Below are 26,607 nucleotides of genomic sequence, written 5' to 3' on the forward strand. Positions count from 1 at the left end.
AAAAAATTTAAATATGCTAAACTCACTTGTGAGTTGAGTAGCTTCAAAAATTTAATCTGGACACCATTTAAAATGCTATTTTTGCTGGATGAGAGACAAAGTGGCTTCACTGGAAAATGTTCTGTAGGGACTCAAGCCTGTTTAGTAGTTTGAAACTGTCTGAAATGTCAAAAATACTGAGGAGTCCCCTCCAACTTCTAAGGCGTCAGGAAGTATTTAGGCAATATGTTTTCCACTGAACTAACTCTGCAGCATAGGAAGCGATTTGTTTTTCAAACAATTTGGTGTTTACCACTTGTACATTCCACTACTCTTTTAAATTCACTTTTTTTTGTAATTTTCTGTTTGAAATTGAGAAGTTTTGACCACATGGTTCAGTATGGCATTTGCAAGAGCCAAATGATACAAGCGTTGCTAGCAAGCTATTGCAGTACCATTGGTAGTAATTTCTCCCCTCCTCTTCTAATACTTAATTGATAAAATCACTGCATTTTCAATTCAAATTTGTTTCCTCCAAGATAAAATTATAGGTAGCTTAATAGAAGATAAAATGATATCTTATATACAACACAGAGATCCATACGCTCAAACTTGTAAGCCTAAAATACCTTGATGTCCAACTGATTTTCTCAGTTTTAAATACATGCAACACCAATTGAAAGCCAGACAGGAGGAAAAACTAAAAACCACAAAACCCAAAAACCTCAGAGCATGTAATTTGGTACTTAAATACAAATTTAGTTGCTTCATTGTATCCTGCGAAATCTGAAAAGGCATATTATGGATTCAGATACCTTTTGAACCCTTAGTGTTATTGAAAAACTGCTGAAATTATTACTTACTGTGGTCACTATTCCAAAGCCAGTATTTTCCAAAGATTTACCTCTCTATTGCATTAGCATAGATTTTTTTTCATACAGAAAATAACACAGTATATCAGATAGAGCGGTGCAGTTGGTAATGATAAGGTGTGGGGGGGGGTTGTTTATGGCAACCACTAAAATTATGTCATAAGTAAAAAAAAAAAAAAAAAGATCAAAAGTATATGTACACATATATACACACAGCCCTAAATTAAAACATGGCACTGTAAGCTTTTCTTTCTCCCCAGCTTCAGTCTGCCCTTAAGGAAAAGAAAAGAAAACAAAAAACCCATCAGCCTGAATGTAGACAGTAATTTTACACCAAGTTATCTTTGCATTTCATTTATCTGATGCTATTAGCAGAAAGTAAACACAAATTTTGGAGAAAAAAAAAAATTCCCAGGATCATTTCCACAGCTGCCAAGGCAAGCACAGAAAAAACTATCCTTGTAACTGTGTTTTGTTCTTTAACAGAACAGACAAACCTGAGCTCAGGACATCTTGTAAAAAGTCACGATGATTTATAACAAAACATTTCAGAACATATGTTGCATATGCATGGTTAAAACCGTTACACAACATTCTATTTTCTAGTTAACTTCTGCTCAGCTGGTTGCTTCATAGGACTAAAATATTGTGAAGTAAAGGACAGTAAGGACAAACTCAGATATGAGGCAGGAAGCACATAAACATACAGAATCACAGGGCTGACTAAAAGTAAAGTAGGCATACATTTCCATCACAGCATACACATATTTAGCCATATTCCAAGTAGTAGCAGTAGTTCCTTGTGTTCACAGAAGAAGAACTGGCTAAGCTCAATTAAAGAATGACACATGACTAAAGAGGTATAAGCCATGGGCTTTTTATGATGCATATTTGGTGTTCTTTAACTTTTGCTGTAAGTTATCAAAACATGGGGAACCCAATGTGGTGGGTCAACCTTGGCCAGCTTTCAGAGACCTACTCAAGCCACGCTCTCACTCCCCCTACTGAACAGGATAGGGAGAGAAAATAAGATGGAAAAGCTCATTGGTCAAGATAAAGACAGGGAAAACACTTATCAATTACCATCATGGGCAAAACAGTGTCAACTACTGTCAATTAAACTAGATGTGGATAGTGAGAAACAAACCCCAAAAGATTATAACAGCACCTTCACCCTGCTTTCTTCCAGGCTCAGTTTCACTCCCCTGCCTGCCCAGCATTCTTGTCCTTTCTAAAATGCTTTCAGAGGCACCACCAACCTCACTGATGTGCTCGGCTGTGGCCTGCAGCGGATCAACACCTCACCAACTCCTTGTCTTCCTTGTCCCTTCCTCTGAAATCAAATCCTATTAGCAATATTTGAGGAATGCTCATGTCAATTCCTCTGCCTGAATAATGTTCACTATTCACAATTCTAGGGACACTGTGCATTTCCCCCGTGTTACTGATTTTTCACCCAATCTCTGTAATATGGCTCACATGACTAGCTGTTAACAATGACCTGAAGCATGGACTACTTCCAAATATACCACTTTGCCTTACTGTTATAACCTCTGCATAACAATTCTCTAAAACAACATTACACTTGAAACTCCATCTGATAGCATAAGATTATATTTTACAGCTGTTATATTTCAGCATTTTTAAGCATACAGTATTTTCTATGATGCTGTCTGAATTCTTCGTGAAATAATTTCTATTCCATCTCTGCACAGATAGGGATTCTATTATGAGGTACCTTATCTTGGCGGCAGGGTTCTTAATGCTTATCACAATGCCACTTTTCTATTTACATACTAGGATTGACAAATAGGTTCTATCCATATTTTTGTTTACTGAGCCATTTCCTGTGTGAAAACAAATTGGATTTAAAATGGCTCTGAAGTCTAGCAATGGAGAAATCTAATATGTGTCTGCTGTACAAAGGTAGGTGAAAGGAACTGCAGCGTTCCAAAAGTCAAAATGGAAAAAAAAAAGTAGATGGAGGAAGTCACTCAAGTTTTATGCTATTATTCTAAACTTTATTTTCAGGATAATTTTTGTCACATAAGTCTCTTATCTCCCTCTCAAGCTTCTTAATCCCATATGTTTAACTCGTTGAGTCCCACCCACTGGATCTATTTCATTTCAAAAGCAGGAAGAGAGAAGAAAGATTTCTAAAAATGGACGATACTAGTCTTTGGCAATCAGAACCAAGAACACAGAACTGATGCTCACAGAGGCTCATATGATTGTTTCAGGACTCGTATGACATAGGATTAAGAGAGTCTTAGGAACAGAAGAATTAAATTATCAAACAAAGCTGCAGAAACTTTTACATAAGTGCTGTTCACTTCCCTTTCCACATCATTACTTCTTTCCCTTTATTAAACAGAGATCAAAAAAATCATTCCACTCATAGGTAGGAGGCATCTCACACCCATCCTCGAGCTATTTCTGTACATTCTAAAATAATTCATATGCAGAAGCACAGCATTTAATCTTCACGAAACAGAAAATTTGAGGTAAAACCTCACGAGAACTCCAAAGTTCTCTCTGAAGCGTTAACATAAACCCCATTTGAAAATGTTGTCAATTTTGAGAAGAGATCTGTAAATGGTGGTATCTCCTGAAGATTTTTTCCCTAGGAAAAAACCTGGAGCAGTCCAATACTCTGACGTCACAGAGAAATTTGTTTTCAGACTAAAGGAATGTGAGAAACATAGGCAGTGGCATGAAAATACAAGTTTCCTACCTTTTATTCACCTAGTGCAAGATTAACTTTGGATCACTCATCTTACTAGGAATTGCCTAGTAAAAGGGAGAACGGTGGTAGGAGCAGTCCCTGAGATTGCAATAGTAACAGTTCTTTTGGCAATGTGTGAAGTGCAGATGGTATCAAAGATATGCCAATAACATAAGCAGGAGCTTCCAATAAAATCTCTCGTAGTGCATGTTATACTCGGTGAATCAAAGTGGTAAGAGGCAACCCTGGGTATCTGGGACTTTTATTCTACATGTAGTCAGTTTAACTACCTTATATGCAAGCGCATCCCTCAGGCAAAAGTCTGCGCTCCAGACGTATGTATTTGTCGCAGGCATAAGTTACCACTAACCAGACTGATTCATAGTCTCCAAAGAAGAAAATCATCATCAGAAACACAGAAATTACTTCCATCTGATCTACCTTCCAGTGACAGAACCATAAAAAAGAGTTTCCTCAAGTGTTCCTTTGAGCTCCTTCCAGCTCATCATTGCTTTCAATAATCAAAATATAAATGATTTTAGGAACACGATAGCCTATTCCTGCTTACGAATGTTGCACGGAGATTTAAAACTACAGGCAAGCCATACTAAGGGTTCTAGTACAAACCATCCACGTACTTACATCACCATTTTCCATATAATTACGCTTCTTTCTCTCAAACTGGAGATTGGAATGCACACTGGCAACGAGATCATTTACTGACAGAAAACCAACGCATGAGGTTTAGACACTGAAGTGGCATCTTCATGTTGGTGTATCTGTTTTAATTAGCTTTACTTTTCATGTAGGGTAAATAAAACATTAAGGAGTCAGCCAGACAGATAAGCGACAAACTGTTTTTTGAATAGCTCCATGAAATGAGCAAGAATAAAGCTTAAAGAGTGTTATATTTACCTCTGTAGCTCCCAGGGCACTTTTAAGAACACTGGGTCAGGTACACTGAGACACTGAGAAAATGTGCAATTTCTTTCCCACTGAGCTGTCAAGGCATTCATGCTGTGAACAGCTAACACCCTTCTTTGACAACCAGGCAAATATTTCTATTTTCTGCCATTCTAGTCATGAAGTATCTCAGCGTTGCCTCAGTTGATTTAGCGCCAATTCAAGTCAGACTTTAGATGTCTAAGCTAGTAACCAGACCAAATATTCTTGATGAAGCCATGTCACAAACTCATAGACTGCTGCTTAATACATTTCCAAATAGTTAGATAGTAAAAAAGGTTGTAAAGCTGAAAAGGCAGCAGAGATGCAGAACACACATTCACTGAACAGCTAGAATGGAAATTTAAGTAGTACATACAAGTCAAATATGCTGCCACTTCTATTTATTGCTAGCATTGCTTTAAAAAAAAAAAAAAAACCACCCTTAAACTTATAAAAGACTGTGTAGTTCCTTAATATCAATTCTTTATTTCCCATACTTCAACAATACATGTATTTCGAAAAGCCTAATTGATAACCAAGTCTATGCAGGCAGAACTGAGACAAGGCTAAATGAACACACCCTATTCAAGTGTAATTGCACAAAGATACTACAAACATTAATTTTTCTTAAATCTTTTCAAATATAAACTTCTGATTACATTGCTATTGACCAGAAGTTTCCAATACCAACACCATGAAGGTGGAAGACGGAATGAAGGGAAGAATACTTCTTTCAGTGGGGACAGATCCCATGGAGCCTGCTCAGAAACCACTGGATTAGTACTTCACAGCTTTTCTTTTTTTTTTTTAAACGGGATATGAATAAGCAGGCAGGAATAATGGTTCAGTGTGTGAATACACATATACAAAAAGCAACAAAGCAAATTATATAGAGTACAGACTTTGTGCCAAGAGTTTAGAGTAAAGCACTTTCGAGATTGGATTCCATCCTTTGAGCCATGCTGCATTACACAGTATTCCTTTACTCAGTTTCTATTTCAGGCAGGATTTGGTTTAGTGTTTTAACTCCCATACTTATGATCTACAAAGAATTAAAACGTCCATTAATTGAATATGCCTTGAACAGTACTTACCAATACTGGCATAACCAGGTGTTGATGGATCTCCTCCACCGTTCAAGGAAACCATAAAGGCTTTATCAGCAAGATCTGTAGTCTTTGGTAAGTCACAAGGATCAATGTAAAGAAGAACACCACCAAACCCTGCATCTTCTAACAGAGAAAGCTGAGGATAAAAAAACCAACATAGGTGGCTATTAACAAAAATGATGGCCGAACACATTATTATTTATTTTAATAACTGTTGATATAGAGGCTTTATCATGCATCAGGCTCTCACCATCCTATGCTCTGTACAAACCAAATAAAGACAGGTGAAGTTCCAAACTCCTTGTAATATAAAACCAGCAGCTATTCTTTGAAAAGACAAAATCAAAACCCCACAAAAATAATTCAAAGTCATGTTTCCCAATTCAGGTCAAAAGCTACTTTTAAGGCCTAACAACAAAAGAATTCTTACTTTTAAATTATATGTAGCATGTTGAGGAAACACAGTGCTAACACTCACTACAGTTGCATTTGAGATTTGCAACTGTTTCATCTTCACCTCTTCTATTATGACAGTCAGATAAGGCTGGTGGGTTGGAGATGATATTCAGATGAGGTACTGGCCATGATTCAGTAACATACCTAAAGAGATACAAGTGGAGCCACCTTTCTCCCTGCTCATTGGACACTTGCTAGATTTACAAGCCTAACATATTTTCATGTGGTATAAATACCATCCTGAAAATGCCTTTAGTTTTGAAACTAATCTCATTAAAACATCTTCAGTAGATCTTCCATATTTTCCCTATTATTAGCAGTATGACATTCCTGCTTAGTTTACCTCTTCAAGGACATGCTTAAGTGTGTATAGCATGTACTCGATGTTTGCATACACTGGCATCGGTCTCGAACGGGATTTCTGGAAACAGTTAACTCTTCAGTTAAGAGAGAAAACAAAAGGAGTTTACAGATTTAAAAAAAAAAAAAAGCAAGCAGCAGTCTAGCTTGCCCAAACTGTGGTATCTGCCTCCTGTCAAAGAGACAGCTTTTATTCTGTCTCATTAGAACATCACAGCTTGAGTTGGTAATGGTAATTAGCCTTTCCAAAAATCTGTAGATCTGGGGCAGCAAATCAGGCAAACTTCCCCAAAGTCAAGGACGAAAGCATCCAAGCACCACAACTTGCAGCAGCCTATAGATCAATTTTGACTGAAAAACCTCAGGTTTACCCTTTCATAGAGAACTGAAAAATAAGCAGATTTTATTCTGAATCAGATGAAATCAAACTGTAACATGGCAAATACTCCTATGAAATGAGATGACCTTTGTGTGTAATGCTCTGCATATTTGGAATTGACTGAAGACTACAACAATGACACAAAACTATATTAATATTTTCAGACAGAAGTAGTTCTGGTATTTAAGGTTTATCTTACTATTCACTACGCTCTACTGATGACTTTCCAAATGGTCTCAGGAATGACTGCAAGTATATGTTGTTCCTGGACTGCACAACTCTCATTCTTTAGGAACCCCAGAACTTGTTACTATACCTCCATTTCTCAGTTCCATTGTCCTTCTCCTTCTGTCTTTCAGACCGTTCATTTTTTTTTCTGTGTGTATATATGTATATATTCAGTTTAACTCCTAGCTGTTGGTTTTAAAGAATGTTTATGCATAGCTCTTTGTGGCATTACAAGTATGTAAATTACATCAATATATGGCATTCAGTTTAAGCCTCAAAAGCATTTGATGTTTAGTTCTGCTTTTCTTGAAAGTTAAGATGGAAAAAAATGTATAAAATAGCAGCCTACTATTGTGATTTGCTGAGATTTTGACACTATAATCTGAATTCAGATAAACAGATGCTAGTGAACCTGTGAATCACTTGTGTAATCTTACATATCTTATTCAAGCAACCCCAAGATGAAAAGGGATAGTCTCTTTGAGAGAACTCTATTCAGATGAATATGAGTGTGCAGAGCGAGAACGCGACTAGCACAGATGCTTAGAAATGTAAAAGGTTAAAAATGTATTACAGACCTTAAACGTAATGCAAGAAAAAAAATTTCCAAAAATTTCCAAAATGGTAGGTTCATTTATTATTGCAATGTTCTGTTTCCACTTTATGTTCATATTCAGATATTCAGCCAGGATTTCATTGCACAATAAAAGGGGTGGAGACACTATACAAAAAGCAGGGCGCATCATAGCTAAATGATGCAACAGCCAGGATTTAAAATAACAATTGTCTTGTTTTTTCCTGCATCCATAACCAATATGTTTTTATTCATCTCTAGACTTATTTAATAGCATAGAAGATAGGAAACACAGATGCAGTCTTTTTTTTTGAAGAGAGTTTTAAAAACTTTGTACTTAACAAACCACTATTAAATTCCTCTGTTTCACTGAGAGAAGGCAACTACACGGTTGTTATTCACAAAGTGCAGCAACCACTGCTGCCATGGCTACCATCTCTAGTGAAGAGTTGTGTTGTACATGTGAAATTATAAAACAGCTTTCAGGTTTCACCTATAAATGCTGCTTTTTAACTTCCCAACATTGACATCACAACTGTGTCAACAATAAATAAGTACTGTTGCTTCCATTTTCATCTTAAAGAAGTCAATACCTTAACAGCCATAAAGTGCCCTAGCACAAAGAATCTGAGGAAGGTACTGAGTATTTTTTTTCATGGCTAAAGACGGTAGATTTAAGTCCTTCAGGTAAACTGGTACACTTCTATTCAAATCAATGGATTATCTTGGATCGTAGAACCAACCGACAGCAGAATCTGCTCCTTACGGTTTTGGGTGTATGCCTCCTCCCTCTCCCAGAGCCACAAACATCTCAGAATAAAATGGAAACAGCAGAACCCTTGACAAGAAAAGAGATGCTGGTGTCCACTGTTAACCCTTTCATTGTTTATGGCTGCTTAAATCCTCAGTTTTTAGTCACTTAAAAAACAGTAACTCTCTCAATCCAGTACATTAAACTGCCCCATAAAACATTCTAGACTCAGTTTAATCTAGTATGAGACACTTGCTGCTTTATCAAAGGCTCTGTTGTGTAACTGGGGACAGATTAGCCTTGTAAACTCTACACACCATAAGGCACCATTAAATTGCCTTTTAAAGATGATGTGGCTGAAGCAGTGAAAACACACATCTTTATTTTAAGTAGTGACTACTGATTTTGGAAGCCTTTATTTTACTCAGGGACATTCTTATATAATAAGGTATTGCTTGAATGTAAAGTGCAATAGCTACAACATCAACAGCTTTAGATACATTAAGAGGGCACCCTAATAACACATTCAAGTTTCTGGACAGGAGAGCAACATAACTGACCTGGAAGAGTAAACAAAACCAATTCTTTATACAGGCAGACAGCAATAGTCTAAAGAACTTTGTTTTCCTCTAACAGGAAAACTCAAAGCTACTTCTCCATTTTAACCGCACCATCTCTGAATGTTGCAGAGGAAACAGTTGCCTTTTGTATGGGCACACCGGTAACAGAGAACAGGCCTGTACTCCACATTTGAGCCAAGCTTTACTGTTGGCCTTTGGCCACAAACCTACTGGCAGATAGGTATTAAGTAAAAAATAAGGAAGTTGAACACGACTCTTTGCTGGAAAAAAGAAGCAACAAGAAGCAGGGGGCCAGTGCCTCTCACAGATTACTTTAATGTGCTTTATCTCACCTGAGGCTAGCGTGCGCCCGAATGAGTGCTTCATTAGGGGGTTATGTTAGTGATCTGAATGCAGGAACAAACCTACCGAAGAGAAGCAACTACAGCCTCTCTGTATGAAACTCCAGTATAATGCATAAGAGCTGTCCTTAAATGACTGGTTATAAACAGGGAAGCAATGCAGCAGGCACTGGCTTCAAGCTGTATTTGTTATCTTTCAGCTGAGAGCAAAGTCCACCTCACTGAAGATCACTTCCCCTGCTCTCCTCTTCCCAACTGAGACTAACCTTGCACCCCCCAAGCATCAAAAAGCACAAGAACATTGAGGTAATCAGGCTTCTGTCTTGTCCAGAAAGTACATTGGACTGGTTACCTGCTAACCACAGAGCCCCAGAAAGATTAAAAATATGCACATTGAGGCATGTAGCTGTTTAAGTAGTACTCTCACTTTCCAGCTGAAAATAAAGCCTGACAGCATCAGCACTACTCTGATGTTCTGTTAATGGGAGCCACAGGCAGGGTTGAGTTTCAGCTGTTATTTTCTGGGCAGAGAGCAGAAAAGCACATCACACTTTGGTCTAATCTGGATTACAGCAAGTGCAGAGACAGCTGAGAAAGGGCTTCCTAAACTATTATCTCAATGCATCCGAACACCCTATCTTCTCGGATCCAGCAAGACCCTAATGACTTAAAGACAATTAAATGAGCATGGCATCTTTTCTCTCACTTTAGTTGATTCCCAGTAATAGTTCTGTTTACAAATTATTTATAAAGTAGTAATGCATGATCAACTGGTGAGGTGCATCACAATGTAGTATATTCCTAGAAGTGATGGTTAACGACGATTTTGAATACATTAGAAAAAAAAGATGACACAGGTAACTGTGGATTATATCAACCTACCAATTACATATTAAAACACCTTCTCATTATTAGCAGTTTTTCCCACTATATTTGGAAGTCGTGCCAAAATATGGCCAAACTTCCCTAGAACCTTGCTGTGACACTGTCTAAACAGTTCTCCATCTTTGTGAAACCTCCTTGCAATCAGTCATGGTGTTATATGTGCAGACAGCTACAATATCAGCATTGCAGTTTGTCTTCCTCTCTCTTTCCTGGTGAAGGTCATCTCTTCTCGCTCCCCTTTATTCCTCCTCTAAAGTTGTAACGGCTATGCTTTATAAGGTATAATACCAGCCCCATTACTGATAAATATTGCCTCTGCAAGGCTTCTTTAGTCTGCTTTCTATGCTTGTCCTTTTATGTGTCTTGATCCACAGTAATGATTGAACCACTGATTAGTTGGCACAGAAGACTTATGTCACAGGAGGAAATATCTCAGTGTATTCCTGCAAGTTTAATGAAAATGAGATATTGAGTAGACAAGAGGTAGATCCTACTAACGTACCACACTGAGAAGGCATTAATAAAATTCAGAGAGCTTACCCCTTTTTGCAAGGGGGGAAAAACTATGTAAGAAATCACAAGAGAGTGAGTGACAGATGGAAAAGAATACAGAAACTTGGACCACAAATTAGACACCAGAAAGCCCAACCTCGAGAAACAAAGCTGTGAAAACCTGTTCACTAACCCATGGAACAACCTGTTCTCTTATCGAATGATACCTTATGTAAGATAACACAGTTCAGTACAGGAGATATTGTGTTACAATTCTATATGATATGTGACTTTGTCATCATGGAATGTTCTACCCTTACTCAAAACAAGTAGCACTAACACTGTGTCTGGAAAAGTTGATGTAAAATACAGCAACTTTCTACTGCATTTCACCATTTGTATATACATAAACAGGAGTTTTTCAGCATGTGATAAATCAAACTCTAGTGCTGGGAAAAAATGAACCAAATCTCTTCATTTTACCACAGGTTCCCTTCTGTTACATTTTACCTCTCAATAATAGGTTCAATACAAATCCAGTGACACTTATTAGATCTAATTCTATTTTCAACTATATCACATAAGCCTTCAGACTTTCAATCTTTACCTAAAGGTTAACATGTATCAGTAAATAAAATAATATAAACTAGCTGCACAACAGTACTTAAGACTTCTCTTTTACCTCGTTATGTATTTTCAATACTATGCTAGTATAATTTAAAAGTCTACATTTCAAAAAGACCTTTAGCACACAATGCTGTCTCAAGCGAGAAGTGCCTCAAAATGTAGTTCTCATCTTCAGAAGGCATTCATGTGCATGTATTTCACATTACTGAAAATGTGTATCTTGGCTGTATCCTCACTCCTGTACATAGATACTTACATTAATAAATAGTATTAGGCTGTTCGTTGAAACTACTCGCACCTTTTTTAAGGCCTTTCTACTTCCTCTTCCTAAAGCCAAATTCACAATTGCACTGTTTATTACAAGTCCATTCAGGTGCTAACACAATAAAACCTGGACATAACACATTCATAAAATAAAAACTTAATGGATATTCCTGCTTATACGTTGATTGCCTGTATATAATCATCATCCCCTTTTCTCTGCCCCTTCTAGGTAATGCACACAAACGCATGCAGAATTTTATAATCAAGGTCATAATACATATGGAGCATTGAAACAAAAAACATTTAAAGAGTAAAAACTAATTAGTAAAACAAACAATACGATACACACAACATTTCAGAGGAAGAAAGAAAGTATCTCAAAGAAATATGAAAAAATACATACATGTACCTATTATGTATTACTCTGTTTAAAATCAAATATATTCATAAAAAATTGTAGAAGCTGTATCTCCCATTGTCATTACACTTCAGTGCAATGATCAGCATTAATTACACAAACAACAGTAACCAGTTTTTAACTATTGCATTTTTCAATTTGTAGTGCAATGTGCAAAAGACATGGTTCATTAATCTGAGGCACAGCTACTAGCGGGACAGGCTACAAGTTATTAATTACTCTTTTCTGCTGAAGTTCCAATCAAAATCATGACGCTCTGAAAGGAACTCCCATCTCATTTTACTAATTGGCAGTATGTAAAATTATCAAGTAAGGGGAAAGCAACATTTAAAATGTTGGAAGACCTCACTGACATAACTTCTTTTTATTTCTGAAACAGATTGCTTGAGTTGAAAAATAAGACTTTGCATACTGCAGATTTAATTAGATGCCACTGTCCTCTCAATTACCTACTATAATACAGAGTCCTTGGAAGATGCAGTGGTAACACAAACAAGATTCAAGGCGGAAAAAAAAAAACCCAAAACCACCTAGATACACGTACCTTCATTTTTATACCACTCTTCCAAGTTGCATATTTTTAACAAGTTAGGTGGCAAAGGTCCATTTTGGCTTCAGATTGATTTTTTAATACTGCACTTAATGTTTAATCCTGCTTCTGTATTTCCCATCACAGAGATCTAGGGACAGTGTTCAAAAGAATTCTGTGGCAAAACTGTCTGAAGAGGTTTTCGCTTTTGCTGATCAATCCTCAAGGTGCTGCATTAAGATAGTAAAAGAGATGGAGGACATAGCCAGTTTAATGGCCGACTACATGGGGATGATGAAAAGAAATACATCTTTCCTATTCAGGTCAAACACTGTCCTTGTCTAAGGAATGACACTATTGCTATATTGAACAAACAGGACTGGGAAAAGGATTAAGCTGCATAAAACCTCAAAAAGCTAGAAATGCAGACAACAGTGATCTTATAAATGACAGGCTAGTCCCATAAAGGTCTTAGAAGGCAGAAAACATACTGCATTGGAATTAAACAAACTATTCCCGACATACAGTGCCATATATATGATCGATACAAAATCAAATACTTGCTCTGCATCATGGCAAGACCTTAAAACTTTGATGTACTTACTATCAGAGAAATGATAATATGAAGTACATTTATTTGTGGAAAGAGTCTGACATGCATACCTAAGATTTTTTCAAGACATTTTTATTAATCACTTTCCAAATTGAAATTGTCATTCACGATGTTCAATTTTCAGAATTTTATCCTTTTTAGATCTAAAACTTATTTCTAAGGAAAGGAGATTTCCCTCCTGTGTTTTCTGGATGTCCTACAGAATGTGGGGGGAAAAGCAGGAAGGAAGGGTGAGAAACCTTAGAATGTTAATCATAAAAAATCTGCATATGAGTGATGAGGCTGTATGGCAGTGAGGACCAAGAGCTACTTTGTACATAAAGTTCCCATCAGTTGCATTTTTAACTATATTCCTCTGTCAGATAAGTGCTATTCAAGGGCAGCAGAGTTTTAAATTAGCGCTAACCACAAGAAAACTGATTTGTGCAGGTTCATGAATATCATCTTATAGAAGTAAAAGAATAAGGTAAGTTGTTTTTCCTTAGTGTGAATATCTTAAAAAGAAACTCCTGGAGGGAAGCAAGATAGGCTTCAAGGCTCCTAGCCCATCAATGTGGAGCAGTATTAAATCTCCATGCTAGTTCAATCCCTTTTTGCACTAGATGTGGCCATTAGGAGTCCTTGGAACCCTTCAGCCCCACTAGAAGTGCTTTCGCAGTAGGAGTAACAAAGCTGTCATGCAACAAAATGTACATACTCAGCCTTCCCACAGACATCTCTCATATATCAGTTATCCATTACCATATGTATAACTAGCCCTTTTCATTCTCTGAGGCAAACAAACAATCAAAAACCCCCAAATGGAAAACCAACATGTTCTAACATGTCCCACATGTTCTAATGTTCTAGTGATGTTGGCCTGAATCCCTCCTGGAAATTACTCCCCATAGCTCAGGATGCTGTCTGTGACAGAGCCACGTTTAAATGTCCTATGAGTTATGCTATATTCAAAAGCCCTAGAATGGCCACCTTGACTAAACTACCTGCATTTTGTAAAGAAGCCCAGCAGCGCTGTCTGAACACAGATAAGACTATATATAGCCACAAAAGAAAAAGGAAAGCAAAGCAAAAGCAAGACAGGCAATCAGCACTGGGAATCACAGCACACATGCAAAGAGCAGCAACTTCTATGGTGCAAAGCTGAGAGAAACTCACGCCAACAAAAGGAATAAAGTGGTGAATAAATTAGAACTACCATAATTTGGCAGAACTCAAACCGGATCAAGAGTTTCCAAGCATTCATGTATACTGCTGAATCACAATTCAGCTTGTTGTCTACTAGTTTGAACGAGAAATCTAGGCACTAGCCTCTGGATAGCCATAGTAGTTGAGGAAAAACCTCTTGAGACATTCCTCCCCCACCTCTAAACCAAAAAGCAGTTTGGTTTAATCCTGTAATTTTTTTGCACAGAAAATTTTTAACGTCATGATCCTGATTGTAGTATTATGCTTATAAAGAACCGAATGTTTTGTCCCACACTTTTTCTGTTTGCTGTCTGCTCATCTGCTATACAGTTTTATCAAAGAAAAGTAATTTGTTACACATCAGCAGTTTTCAAAAATGGAATTTTTCACAATAGGGTACTTGGACAATTAAACATAAGCCAGATATACTGCCAGTTCCCTGCACTAGATTTTAGGAACTTTTAATACAAATCGAGTGCATATTTTATTGCCACATCTTGCTTACCACTGCTAAGAAAATCACAATGTTCAATCTAATTAAAAATGAAATTGAACTACAATTCCCTAGAAACAAGGGCTGATTGGACTCAATAAGCTTTACTTAATTTATTTCAGAAACAAAATAATTGAATTGCTTACAGTCCAGAAAAAATGCTTATTTGATGAGTATATAATACAAAGTCTTTCATATTGCTATTGCATGCCTACATCTCCAGGAAATACTACTCACTTTTAAATAAGCATGTAGAGGAGCACTGTGTGTATAATAAGTATCATTAAATATTCAGCAAACATTAAAAAGAAAAAAACAAACAGACTGGATGAATGTCCACATGAGTGACCTCCAAAAAGCCAATAGCATTTCCTTGCACATACTGAAACTGTTGTTTCTGATTATGTTTATGGCTATTTCAGTCTATGTTTAGACTCCATTATAGAGAGAATAGAGCTGAAGATCCATCATACAAAAAACAACTACACAAAGATATAATTATAATCTTGGTAAATCGTCAGGAATAAACTGATTAGACCCTTAGTTGTATTTTATGCATTCTACTGAACTTCTAATCCAAAATCACCCAAACAGCCAATTTAGTCACAGGCCTGAGTCAAATCTGCCTACTTCCCCTTACTTCTTTTTTTAGTACTATTATTATTTTTATTTATTTGTTTTCCTACCACTAGAAAGATGAGGTAAAGTCAGCAGATGCAGTTTACAAACACTGTTCCCAGCACACCCGGCTTCTCATACAGAAAGCCACGGTGTCAAGTTTACATCGCCCTTCCGCACCTCACGCAGGGCACAAAAACCACAGAAGGTTTCCTCTGGTGCAATTTCACTGTTCCAGCAGCCATACTGTTCGCTGCAATCATTTAGGCCACCTAGTCTCCACTTCAGGGAGGTCTCAGATCTCTGCAGTCCATTTCTCCTCACCACTCTTGAAGCCAGCAGCAAGCTCCCAGCCGGGAGATACCCCAACCATGAAACAACTTGCGGCAGACCAACTTTCAGTATCAGCTTCCTTGCATACTACAGTACCTGGCTTCACTTCGGAATTCTTGCAAGTACTGCTGAACTACGTAGTGGCTCGCACTCAGGGCAGGACATGTGGAAGACCATTGCTTCCTTTGCCATACTGGGTTTTCCACAAGGCAGGCAACCATGTTCAGAAACCAAAACCTTCCCGCTGCAACCTCCAGCTCCACAGAGTGCCGTGGCACCTCGCTATGGCAAATACAGTTTCCTTTGCACCGAACGAGCAGCGCTTGCCTTGCGGATTTGCCGAGAGGCAGCCCACTGCCGGCGGCCGTTCCCGCCCTAACACACCTCAGCATCCCTCACAGGCTGACAGGCCTCACCTCCCCTTCTGGAAGCTTCTGGGTTGCCAGGCAGATTAATCTGGGGCAGCGCATGCAGCAAGGCTCGGCCAATCCCGCTTGTTCTGGGGGTGGAGTGTTTCCTGATTGGTGCACTCAAGCCCACTGGCATCTGCTCCTCCTGGCCTGGGCCAGTGGCTGTGGGGTCTCCCTCAGACGAGGGTCACCATTACTCTTGGTTTAGGATAATATGTTTAGCCTGTGGTGTCTTTTCTCTCCTTGTCTTCTGCTAACCATAGCAAGAATAAGACACTAACTCCATGCTGTTAAACAGGGAGATGTTAGACTGCAGTATTCTAAGCCTTATAACAAACCGATGAGGCTCCCACCCTGCGTTAATACAGAGGACAGGACTTGAAGTCCCATCGGATGCCGTGGCAGCTCCTTTTTTTAGCTCTTTAGTTACAAATTGAACCCTGAAGTGTCATCCAAGAGAGAAGTGATTACATTCATGAGTGGTAATACTTTACACTCAGTAAATAGTACCACAAATAAAGTGCAAATAGGTGTATTAAAGGGATTTTATCTGTCACTAGAGTAAGAGCTATTAAACATATAATGTGTCAATTTAAAATTACTGTTGCCTGTCCATTTAACCTTTACCTTCCATCCAAGATGAATCCACATTTTTCATTCTGGAGAATTGTCCATTCTTTAAGGAACAGATATTTTGAGAAAAATCTCAATCACAATTTACATGTGTTGCCCTCAGAAATACACTATCCTGCCAGTCATTCAAACTGAGACTGACCTACAGAGAGTTAGTGAAGCCACTGTGAGTGTCAGTGGGGGAAATATGCTCACATTGGTGCTTCTTCCAGTGGTGAGCTGCTGTCCCTTCAGGAGAGATGGGGACTGTAACCCACTGCCAGTGGATTGGCATCTGCATCACAGAACAGTCACATTAAAACTGGTAACCTGACAGCATGCAGGAAAATTTAAAGATTAAGAACATATAAATTACAATTTTGTTTTACTGAAGTTACTTATTCGTTGGTCATAGATATGTTCAGCTGAAGTCACAAACCAGATACTTGCCTAAATTTGAGTTTTGCCATACTTGCCTCTGATTAAGTGAGTTATCCTCATACTCTGATATTTATGAGTCAAGTTTTTTGTTAAATTCAAAGCCATACTCAGAACAAAAACTTAAGGCAGTGTCATAGTAGTCTTAGCAAAAAAATATTATTAAAACAAGCTAAAGTGTATTACCTAAGTGCTGCCAGCCATCAAACATCAGTGAGCACACGTCAGGCTTGTTACTCCATGTTCAAGCTACGGAGTTGAGCATTCTTTATTTCTCAGTTATATGCAGTACAAATCATTAACACGGGTATATGTTTTCAGATGAAAGGAGAAGCAGCCCTTCCAACAGGGAGGGAACAGCTGTGTCTCAGTTTACATTGCAAGCATCAGCTTTCTGAAGTCATTCAGATTGCCACAGCCACTGTCCTCTGCCCATAAGAGAAACTCCTACAGCTAAGTAGTGGTGGCAATCATCTACTGAGAGTATAGGAGGGGATAGCAGCTTATATGTTAAACTCAGGATAGGGATCCTCAAATTCTTATGCTATATCTGCTACAAGAAGTGGCAGGTGGGCTGGAAGACTGAAGAATTAGTACAAGACATACTACAATGTTAGACATTGTAAGCAGAGGTCTGTGTGTTGCATGCACCTAAAAGCCAGGAGCGTGTCCTCTTTTGTGCATTTGATTTACCTTAACTGTTTGTTACAACTCCTCCTGGGGATTCTGAGTGTCATTACCATTATCCACTCAACCTCTGCATTAATTACACATAATTTCCTGCATTTATGAATGGTTTCCACAAACAATTCCCCAGACAAGGTAGACTTTGGACATTAATGGCCCTAGACCATCAACCAAAGCAAAAGTTGGAGACAAAAAAATGGAGACAACAATGTAGAAAAAAACTCATGTTGCTTCTAAAATTACCAGTTAAATAATCAGCAAGACTAGGGCAATAAATAAGCAGAGAGAAAGGGAAATACATACTTACATAAAACACCCACATTGTGCATCATATGCAATATAAACTCGTAATCTTTGATCCTCTCAACAATCTTTTCTCAACTTACATGTAGCCTATATTTGGGATATCCTTGGGGTACCTTGAGTATACATTTTCCAGCATCGACACTGAAAGTTAGTACTGTTGAAATGCAAACAGCCAAGTCACCCTACCACCTCCAAGATAAAAGTAGGATTATGACTTTACTAGCTCCATGAGTGTAGATGTTATATGGTATCTATCAAGATATTAGCAGATGTTCTCACAACCCACATAACAATCAGTCATAGATTTTTAATTAAGGCACATTTGCTGCCTCAAGTAATTGCATCTTAGGACGTCTGTTAGATTGTTAAAATACAACTGCCTTCATTAGACCTGTGAAAAAGAATTCCTTTTCACTTATTTTATTATTCTCGCAATTATCATCATGGAAGATTCTATGAAAAGCTAGTCTATTTCTTTTAAAGTAGAAAACATGTTCTCTGCTCAACTATTTCCTGGGGTATTACATTGTATCCAGGTTTGATGCTCTTAAAATAACACCTTGAACATAATATATCAGTCTATATATTGTATAACATTGTTATGTATGTTAAAATTTACATTTGGTTTAATTTTATATTTCTAAGTGGAACATATAATGATGTAGAGTATGTTATATGTAAGCCTCAGGCATATCTATATATCAACTAGGAAAACTGCATATAATTAATTGGTTGATGAATATTTTACTTTCATTTATGGAAAAGAGCGGTGTTTAACTACTTGGTTAGCATGCCTTTAAGTAAATCAATACTCAGAATGAACTTATTTATCTTCCTTATTAGAAAAACCAGTCACAAACCAGCAATGATAAAAGAAATGATCATAAAGAATGTGCCCCAGTGTATAAAGTTTTTTCAAAACCTATAAATATTAAAGAAGTTATTAAAAACCTTAGCAATAAATGTTCTTTATAAATTATCAGTACTAATTTCCACTCCTAAGCTCCCCTAGAAATCCCAAAATTAAAAAATTGGCTAGTTTCCTTTTTTTTTCATGACTGACATTTCAGCAACTAGAATTTTTTCCACAAGACCTTATTCATGAACTGTGCTACACAAAACATATCATGAGTGTATCTTTCATATGGAACATCAGGGTCTATAGTGAAATATGTAATAAAGCAAAGTACCACTTTACGTATAACTGGGGTACAGCAAAACTGCAGGAAATCTACACAGAAATATAACAGCTGAAAAAGTCAACATTTGCAGCTTTTTCTTCCCACGTCCTTTCTTTTTCATTGTTTTCCACTCAGCACATCAGTAAAACAGAGCTTTGGCTCCTCCTGTGACCTATTAAATAGCCTATTTCACCAAAATGAAATAGTAGAAAGAGCTACATGAAGGAGGTCCAAGGTTGAAGTACTTGATGAGAACAGGAATGGCAGTTGTATTAGTTTGGCAGTCACAAAGCCCTACAAAGTCATTCATTCACCATCAGTTTTAAAAAAAAAAAAACAAACCCAAACCAAAACCAAAACCAACAACCCCCAGGCTCTTCTTCAATAACGCTAGTACACAATTAGTTCCAGAACATCAATCCAAAATTATGCCCTTGCCTTGTCATAAAAAACGGAGTGAAAAATATAAAATGTGAAAAATATATCCAACTTACTGTCATAAAGATTTTTCATGCAGTGATTAGGAAAGGAAGACCCCAATACCAAAACAAGGTCATAGAATGTGTGGTTAAGAAAGATGAGCTAATAACACTATTGCTCCCTGTCACTCTTCTCCTCAACTAGGTCATGGACAGCAGCCACAATAAAGTAATTTTTGTCTTTCTCTGACAATTTCTTGGGGAAGGCAAGGAAAGACCAAAAGAAAATACCTTTTGAAACCTTGTACGTTAAAACCAAATACAGTTCCCTCTAACAGGCCCACTCAAAAGATTTAGCACCACTTACAGCTCCTAGAACTCCACTAAACTGACTTCTAAATGACATAAACACAGAATACTGTAGTTAGAAGATGAATGAAAAAGAAATACGATGAAACTCATGATCAATCAATTTCTGTTACCACTGTTTTCTCTTGAGACAGAACTTTTACTGAAAGTCTTTAAAGCATACACAACTTTACTCTGGGAAACAAACAAACAAACAAAACCACAACAAACCCCCCCCCGATCAAATAAAACCTCAAGCACAACACAATGTTATGCTGTAAGGCCATGCAATGAATGAATGGTCTGACACAGAAATGAAGATGACATTCATATTCCCTGGTGTTTGGCACAAGTTTAGGATTCTATAGAAATCAGGGAATAGTTCCAAGTTCAGACAAGCATTTTCTCATGCAACCTCTTAGCAAATGAGACAAGGATCAAAACCAGCATAAACAGAACTTTCTGTTCTCACCCGTGAATTCCTTTTCTCTGACAACAGATTGACAGTGATGACTAATCTTTGTACTTAACCATTGCTTGCAACTGGTCAAAAAGATGAAAAGAAAGCCAGTTCAGGGTCACATGGCAAGCTTACTTTTTCATCACTTATTCATGTAAAATGCAACTACTCCCATTATGTTTAGAATATTTATAGTTACTGAAATCATGGTGTCTAAGTCTGCATTTAATTGCACCAGCTTTACACCAACATGCTCAATTTCAATAATTTCAAACTGATAAGAAACTAAAAGTCAGCCTTTGTAACCTTTTACGTGTCAGTGTCTTCACCCATCTAACAAGGGATAGGATGAGAAGAAATGGCCAAGTTGAGCCAGGGGAGATTTAGATTGGATATTAGTAAATATTTCTTCACTGAAAGGGTTATCAAGCACTGGAACAGCCTGCGCAGGGAAGTGCTTGAGTCACCATCCCTGCGGGTATTTAAAAGACATATAGATGTGGCATTTAGGGAAATGGTTTAGTGGTGGACTTGGCAGTGTTAGGTTTATAGTTGGACTCAATGATCTCAAAGGTCTTTCCCAACCTGAACGATTTTATGATTCTATGTGTAGTGAAGCTAATTCTCTCAGGAGATGGAAAAATATCTAATATACATATAAAGGTTATGATTCTTTTTGATAGTAAATGCTAAAGATTTAATCCTAAAATAGACAAAGTACACAAAGAATAGTTAATTGTAGAAGTGGAGACAACTTAGATCAACAGAGAAACAAATTAATTAATGTCTATCTTTCCAACAAAAGCCTATATGCGATTAGGAGACACCGAATGGCTAAGCAGTTCTGTTAAGATACTTAAAGCAGGATGACAGATGTTTTAAAATCAAATTTATCTTTTTGAGTTTTTGCCAGCATCTACTAAACTGTCCTTTCAGACAAGATTTCTGAAGACAATGATCTGTTCATGTGACATTCCACGAAGATACTTACTGAGTTTAGAAGGCAGCTCTGACAGCAAAAACCTTCTCTAACACAGCTCAACTCTTTGCACCCCGTAAGATAATCTCTGATTATTAGAAAATAACTTAAAACTTCCAAGTCTGCCTTAGAAACATGTACATTAATTTCAGCTCACAGTCACTGCTGTTAAGTTCCAGGCTTACCATCTAAGATCTTCTCTGGATTCAAGTACAAGCATTTGTGTAACTTCTTCTAAGTATTCCCATCTCTGTATAACCCTTCTTTCAGAAGCCATATCAACAAGTTGGTGATGGACAAACACATTGTACAACAGGGCACTAAGTCAAGAGGTTCTTACTGGCTTCCAGAAAAGGGCATAAGCATGACCTATTACAATGAACTGATTATTTCACCCCAGCTGGAGAAAGAAGTTTTATGACTGACTTCAAAATGAGGGCAGAAAGTCTTGAGAAAAAGCAGTGAAGAGGTCTGCTTTCCAACAATAACCCCAATTTTTTCTATTCTTTAGTCTCGCCATCCTTTAAAACACTTGCTGCTTTGCATTTTTTCTGAAGACTGAGCAATTTTGATAGGGAACAAAATAGCTGTAATTCTGCAGAAGACACTGTTAACTAATGATCAGTCTTCTTGGATTAACCTATTTACTGAGCTGGCCCTTCAACAACAAAATAGTCAATAAAGTTATTTTTATTTCTCTATTACACACAGCATTAATCTGGGGGAGATAATATTCTTCAGGAAAAAAAAGGCATTTAAATTTCATACGCTTCTTTGAAATGTTTTGATTCTGAAACACAATCTTTTGAGAAAGGTATTTTGAATCTCTGATCTCCTAGCAACAGGAAGGCAGCAGAGGTACACACTTGAGATCAGAGATCAGGTGACAATACAAAGTCCAAGAGATCCTCTCAAACCATCAATTACACTCACAGTTCTGGATTTACAAATCTGTGATGGATGTAGTTCTCTCCAAATGCTCTCACTGAGCCCCACTTTTGAGATAGATGCAAAAAGAACATATGAACTTTTCTAGGGTCACACAGGTAACCGTGCAGAAGGTGGATCTGAACTGTACTGATGCAATGCTAATAAGCGAATACTCGGAGCAATACACAAACTCCTCTTTAATAATAGGATAAACACTGCTTTATTTGCTTCCGGAAGCAGCAAATGAAGTACATATTAAAAGAGAAGAAATCAGAGAACATACTTGGTTTTTTACTTAAAAAATGTTTTGCCTATGACATTTCTTCCATGTATTTCTATTCTTTAATATTGCTGAAATTATGGTATATCGCTTATTTATTTAACAATTAACTGCTATAGCCATATGCTTTCTAGGTCTATATGCAGCTTGTGTTGTTCAACTTCATCTATAATACATAAATTTACTAAGAAGTACAAGAGTTCTATTCAGACAGTAGTAAAATTCAAAGCCATATATTATCACACTTGTATTACTGACATTATCACTTCACATTATCCTTCCTCCTCTAAATTTCATAAAGCAATAAACTTCATGTATAATCCATCAGCATAAAAATCCCAGATGGTTTCAGCTAGGAAATTGACGTATGTGGATTTCAAGATATTTGGCTTTGTCCAAAAATAATTATTAGTAAACTGATTTCCAAAATGAAGGTGTACCATCTGTAATCAAATTGACTGAAACATTAACATGTTACCATTCAACGACTTAAGTCAACACCAGAAGATACAAAAGGAAGCGTTGCTTCCTCTTTAAGGACAAGACACACATCTGCCTTTAAATTTGTTTGGTTTGTTTTCTGAGGGTTTTTTTGGAAGTCTGGGCTTTTTCTGTTTTTTAGTTTTTGGGGTTTTTTTTGTTTGTTTTGTTTTGTGGTTTTTTTTCCCCTCTTGGACTGTAGTTAGAGAATATGGTAATAACAATGCTAAAGATGTCTTTTTTCCTAGTATTTATAAACATCTTCAGAGGCAAACCAAATCATCATGCAACACACCTTGACCATGAGACACCAACTAGCTTTAATTTCAGAAAAAAAGCTTAAAATCTGCTTGGGTGTTATTTAAGGAGCACAGACTTCTGAAGCACTAGTTCTTATTATGCTATTAATCTTGAGGCCAAGAGAAAAAGCTTATCTCTTTCCAAGATCTTCAAAGGGCGAAGACCAGTGTTTAGCACACAGCTGGTACCCTCAGAATTGTATCATTTACTCTGGTCTGTTCATATGTAGACTGAAGCTGGAATACTTTGTAGGTAGGTTGTTATATCCATTTTTGTTTTGTAAGAAGTGGTAAAGCATTAACAGAGTTTTAAATACACGCTTTCCTGAACGTGCAATTCCGTATCAAGAAATAGTAAGTATCTACATAGTGAAACTCAACACCACGAGATACTGTAGAGGTAAGTATAAACAGGCTCAGAACCGGAATACACCAATTTATGGAATATTCATGATGATAATTAAATGAGTCCAGACACATTCTCCACTTCAGGAAGTCAAAACACCAATGATTGCCATTTTGGGGAAAGCTATACCAAAGAGAAAAAAACCCAAAACTTTCTACTTGCTTCGTAACTCAGTCTTTCCCTAAGCATGAGCCGTGTCAAGTGAGGGTATCGGGCTGACAGAGGACATTTTTTATGTTATGGTCTCACAGTAAAAGATGGAGAGTTTTTTCTGGTCAATAAGAACTTCTTGACAGAAGACTAAGCAGCTGATCATTCTGGATAAGTGATTGTGCACTTCACCATGACAGTTCATGGTAACAATATTTCAACAGTAACGGTACTATGTGATGGCCATGACCTTATCATCATATGAGAGTTTTACCTGAATAAACACCAGACACGGCTTCTCTTGCTAAAGGAGAATTGTTCCTGTAAAATATACTAAGTAACACACTGAAGTATGTTCTTTATATAAAATAAAGTGTGCTTGAAGGTGCTTACATATAAGGCTGTGTTTCCATATTCTTGTGGAGCAAGAGCAGAGTGATAGAAACCTCACTGTATAAAGCCTATCTCTCTACTGAGAAATAAACTTTGTCATATTAACAATCAAGCTAATTTCGACATTAAAATATAAGTTTTCCCCAAATTAAATAATGTACTTTAAGTTTCATTCTGTTTGCTTGCTGAACAGAAGCAGCAAGAAATAGGACATTTAAACTACTCTTCCCCTGTTACCACTGCTATCACCAAAGCATTGAACAATTCTGCACGGTAGGGTCAGAAGCAAACCTTATTTTCTGAACCTGTATGCCTTGAAATGACTTCATCTTCAAAGAAAATAAAGCACTTTGAGTGGCAACATCAAGATTTCATCCTTGTAACGTTCAGTGAATCTGTACGGCACTCACATCAAAATTCATCCCAGTCAGGTCTACTTGAAAACAATATAAATTAATAAATGATTATGTAAATTAAAATCTCATATAAAAAATTAAAACTATTTGAGAGACCCCTTTTGTACTTGCAAAAAGTACAAGTTTTCCAGAAAAAAAATACATGCAAAAATGTGCAGATGAAAACAAAACGCTGCGGGCATTTGCAAACAGATTATATTGTACGTACAATGTTGCAACAAAATAGATTTCTGGGTATGATAGCCTCACATGCTTTTTTTTTTTTATGTGCTAAGATCTCAATCTGTCATAATTAGCTGATTTCTGATGAATCACTAAAAAGGAACAAAAAGAAAATTCAATAACCTGTAGTGAAAATTTCTCTGCTTTTATCACACTCTGGTATCACCCTTCCAACCCTGTTGTGTTGGCTAGGGCAAAAGCCATCTTTTAAAGATGCTCCCCTTAATGCCAAGAGTGAAGCACTGTGCAAATCGGATACTTATGCTATTCTTCAATCTTTCAAAGTAAGAAAAATATATATGCACACTGTTTAGAATGGGACTGTTGCTACATATTGTTCTTAGGCAGAAAAAGGAGCCCAGGTCACAATTCTTCTAATGCATTCCAAGTGTCTTCCTTGTATCTCATTTTTTAACGTACATGTACAGCACCTTACCACGGAGACAACTTACATTGCCAGGCACAGCAAGAGCCCATAAAGCCTGTGTAAGCCTCAACATTTATCTGATATTGGAAACAGCAGATCCAACGTATCACATGTTTACTCATCAACTGCATTGCTAGGAGGGAATTCAAAATTAAGATGGGTTACGTGGTTATTGACAGACAGTAATCTCTACAGCAGTCAGATGCACAGGACTCATTAATTTCTAATCTGTCATAAAACATTCTTAAATCTGGAATCCAAGAATAGCCTGAACTAGCAGATTTGAACTTGCCTTTTTTTCTTATACTCTATAATATGACAAACAGGAATGGGACATGGTCAGGTGGTTAAGTGGATTAAATGTTATCGTATTTCCTCTGAGATCACAGCAAAAGGCCTGACTGAAATGAGTTGTCAGGTCAGTTCCCCAATGGACATTTTATATCATAAAACCATCGCATATAACTGAATACTGATATAAAAGGCAATATAGTCAATTCCCACTCTAGGGAAAACGATGACTGACTTAGAAGTGAAAAATATGCTTCCTTCTTACTGAAAGGGTGGTCTCTCTAGGTCACCTCAAGGTCTCTTCTGAGGCTCCATGGTAAGAGTTCTTATGATGCCTGCATAATAACTTACAGTGGAAAAACATAAATAACAGGTTTGACTGTCAGTGCAGGCACTCCTCCAACCTTCACAAAATGCAAATACTCTGTCCTCTATCTAAAATATTGCCTGTATCTAAACATAACTGTGCGCTGTGCTGACAAATCTCGGCCAGTGCACATACTACGATTATTTACAATTACAATGCTATCATCAGCAACAATGTGAGGTTTTTGGTTTGTTCGGTTGTCGTTTTTCTTTAATCCGACGAAGAACCTGATTTTTAGAGAAATGTGAGTGTAAAAGTGATGTGAAATTGGAACTATTAATGAAAAATGTTACTAATTATTATATAGCATCCTAAGCCAACTTAGGGAAGTAGCCCCTGGCAATTTTAA

The 26,607-nt window shown here is 37.2% G+C and overlaps 1 protein-coding gene across 2 annotated transcripts in view; it reads right to left on the reverse strand.

The window, feature by feature from the left end:
• The window catches only part of NAALADL2 (N-acetylated alpha-linked acidic dipeptidase like 2), a 505,644-nt gene that overhangs the window by 188,653 nt on the left and 290,384 nt on the right, over positions 1-26,607 (reverse strand). For both annotated transcript variants that reach the window (XM_069792699.1, XM_069792700.1), the window contains exon 7: positions 5,616-5,766. In XM_069792699.1, coding sequence (XP_069648800.1) covers positions 5,616-5,766 — 151 coding nt within the window. The remainder of the gene's footprint in view (positions 1-5,615; positions 5,767-26,607) is intronic.

The sequence above is a fragment of the Haliaeetus albicilla genome, chromosome 9 (assembly GCF_947461875.1).
Source record: "Haliaeetus albicilla chromosome 9, bHalAlb1.1, whole genome shotgun sequence".
Taxonomy (NCBI): domain Eukaryota; kingdom Metazoa; phylum Chordata; class Aves; order Accipitriformes; family Accipitridae; genus Haliaeetus; species Haliaeetus albicilla.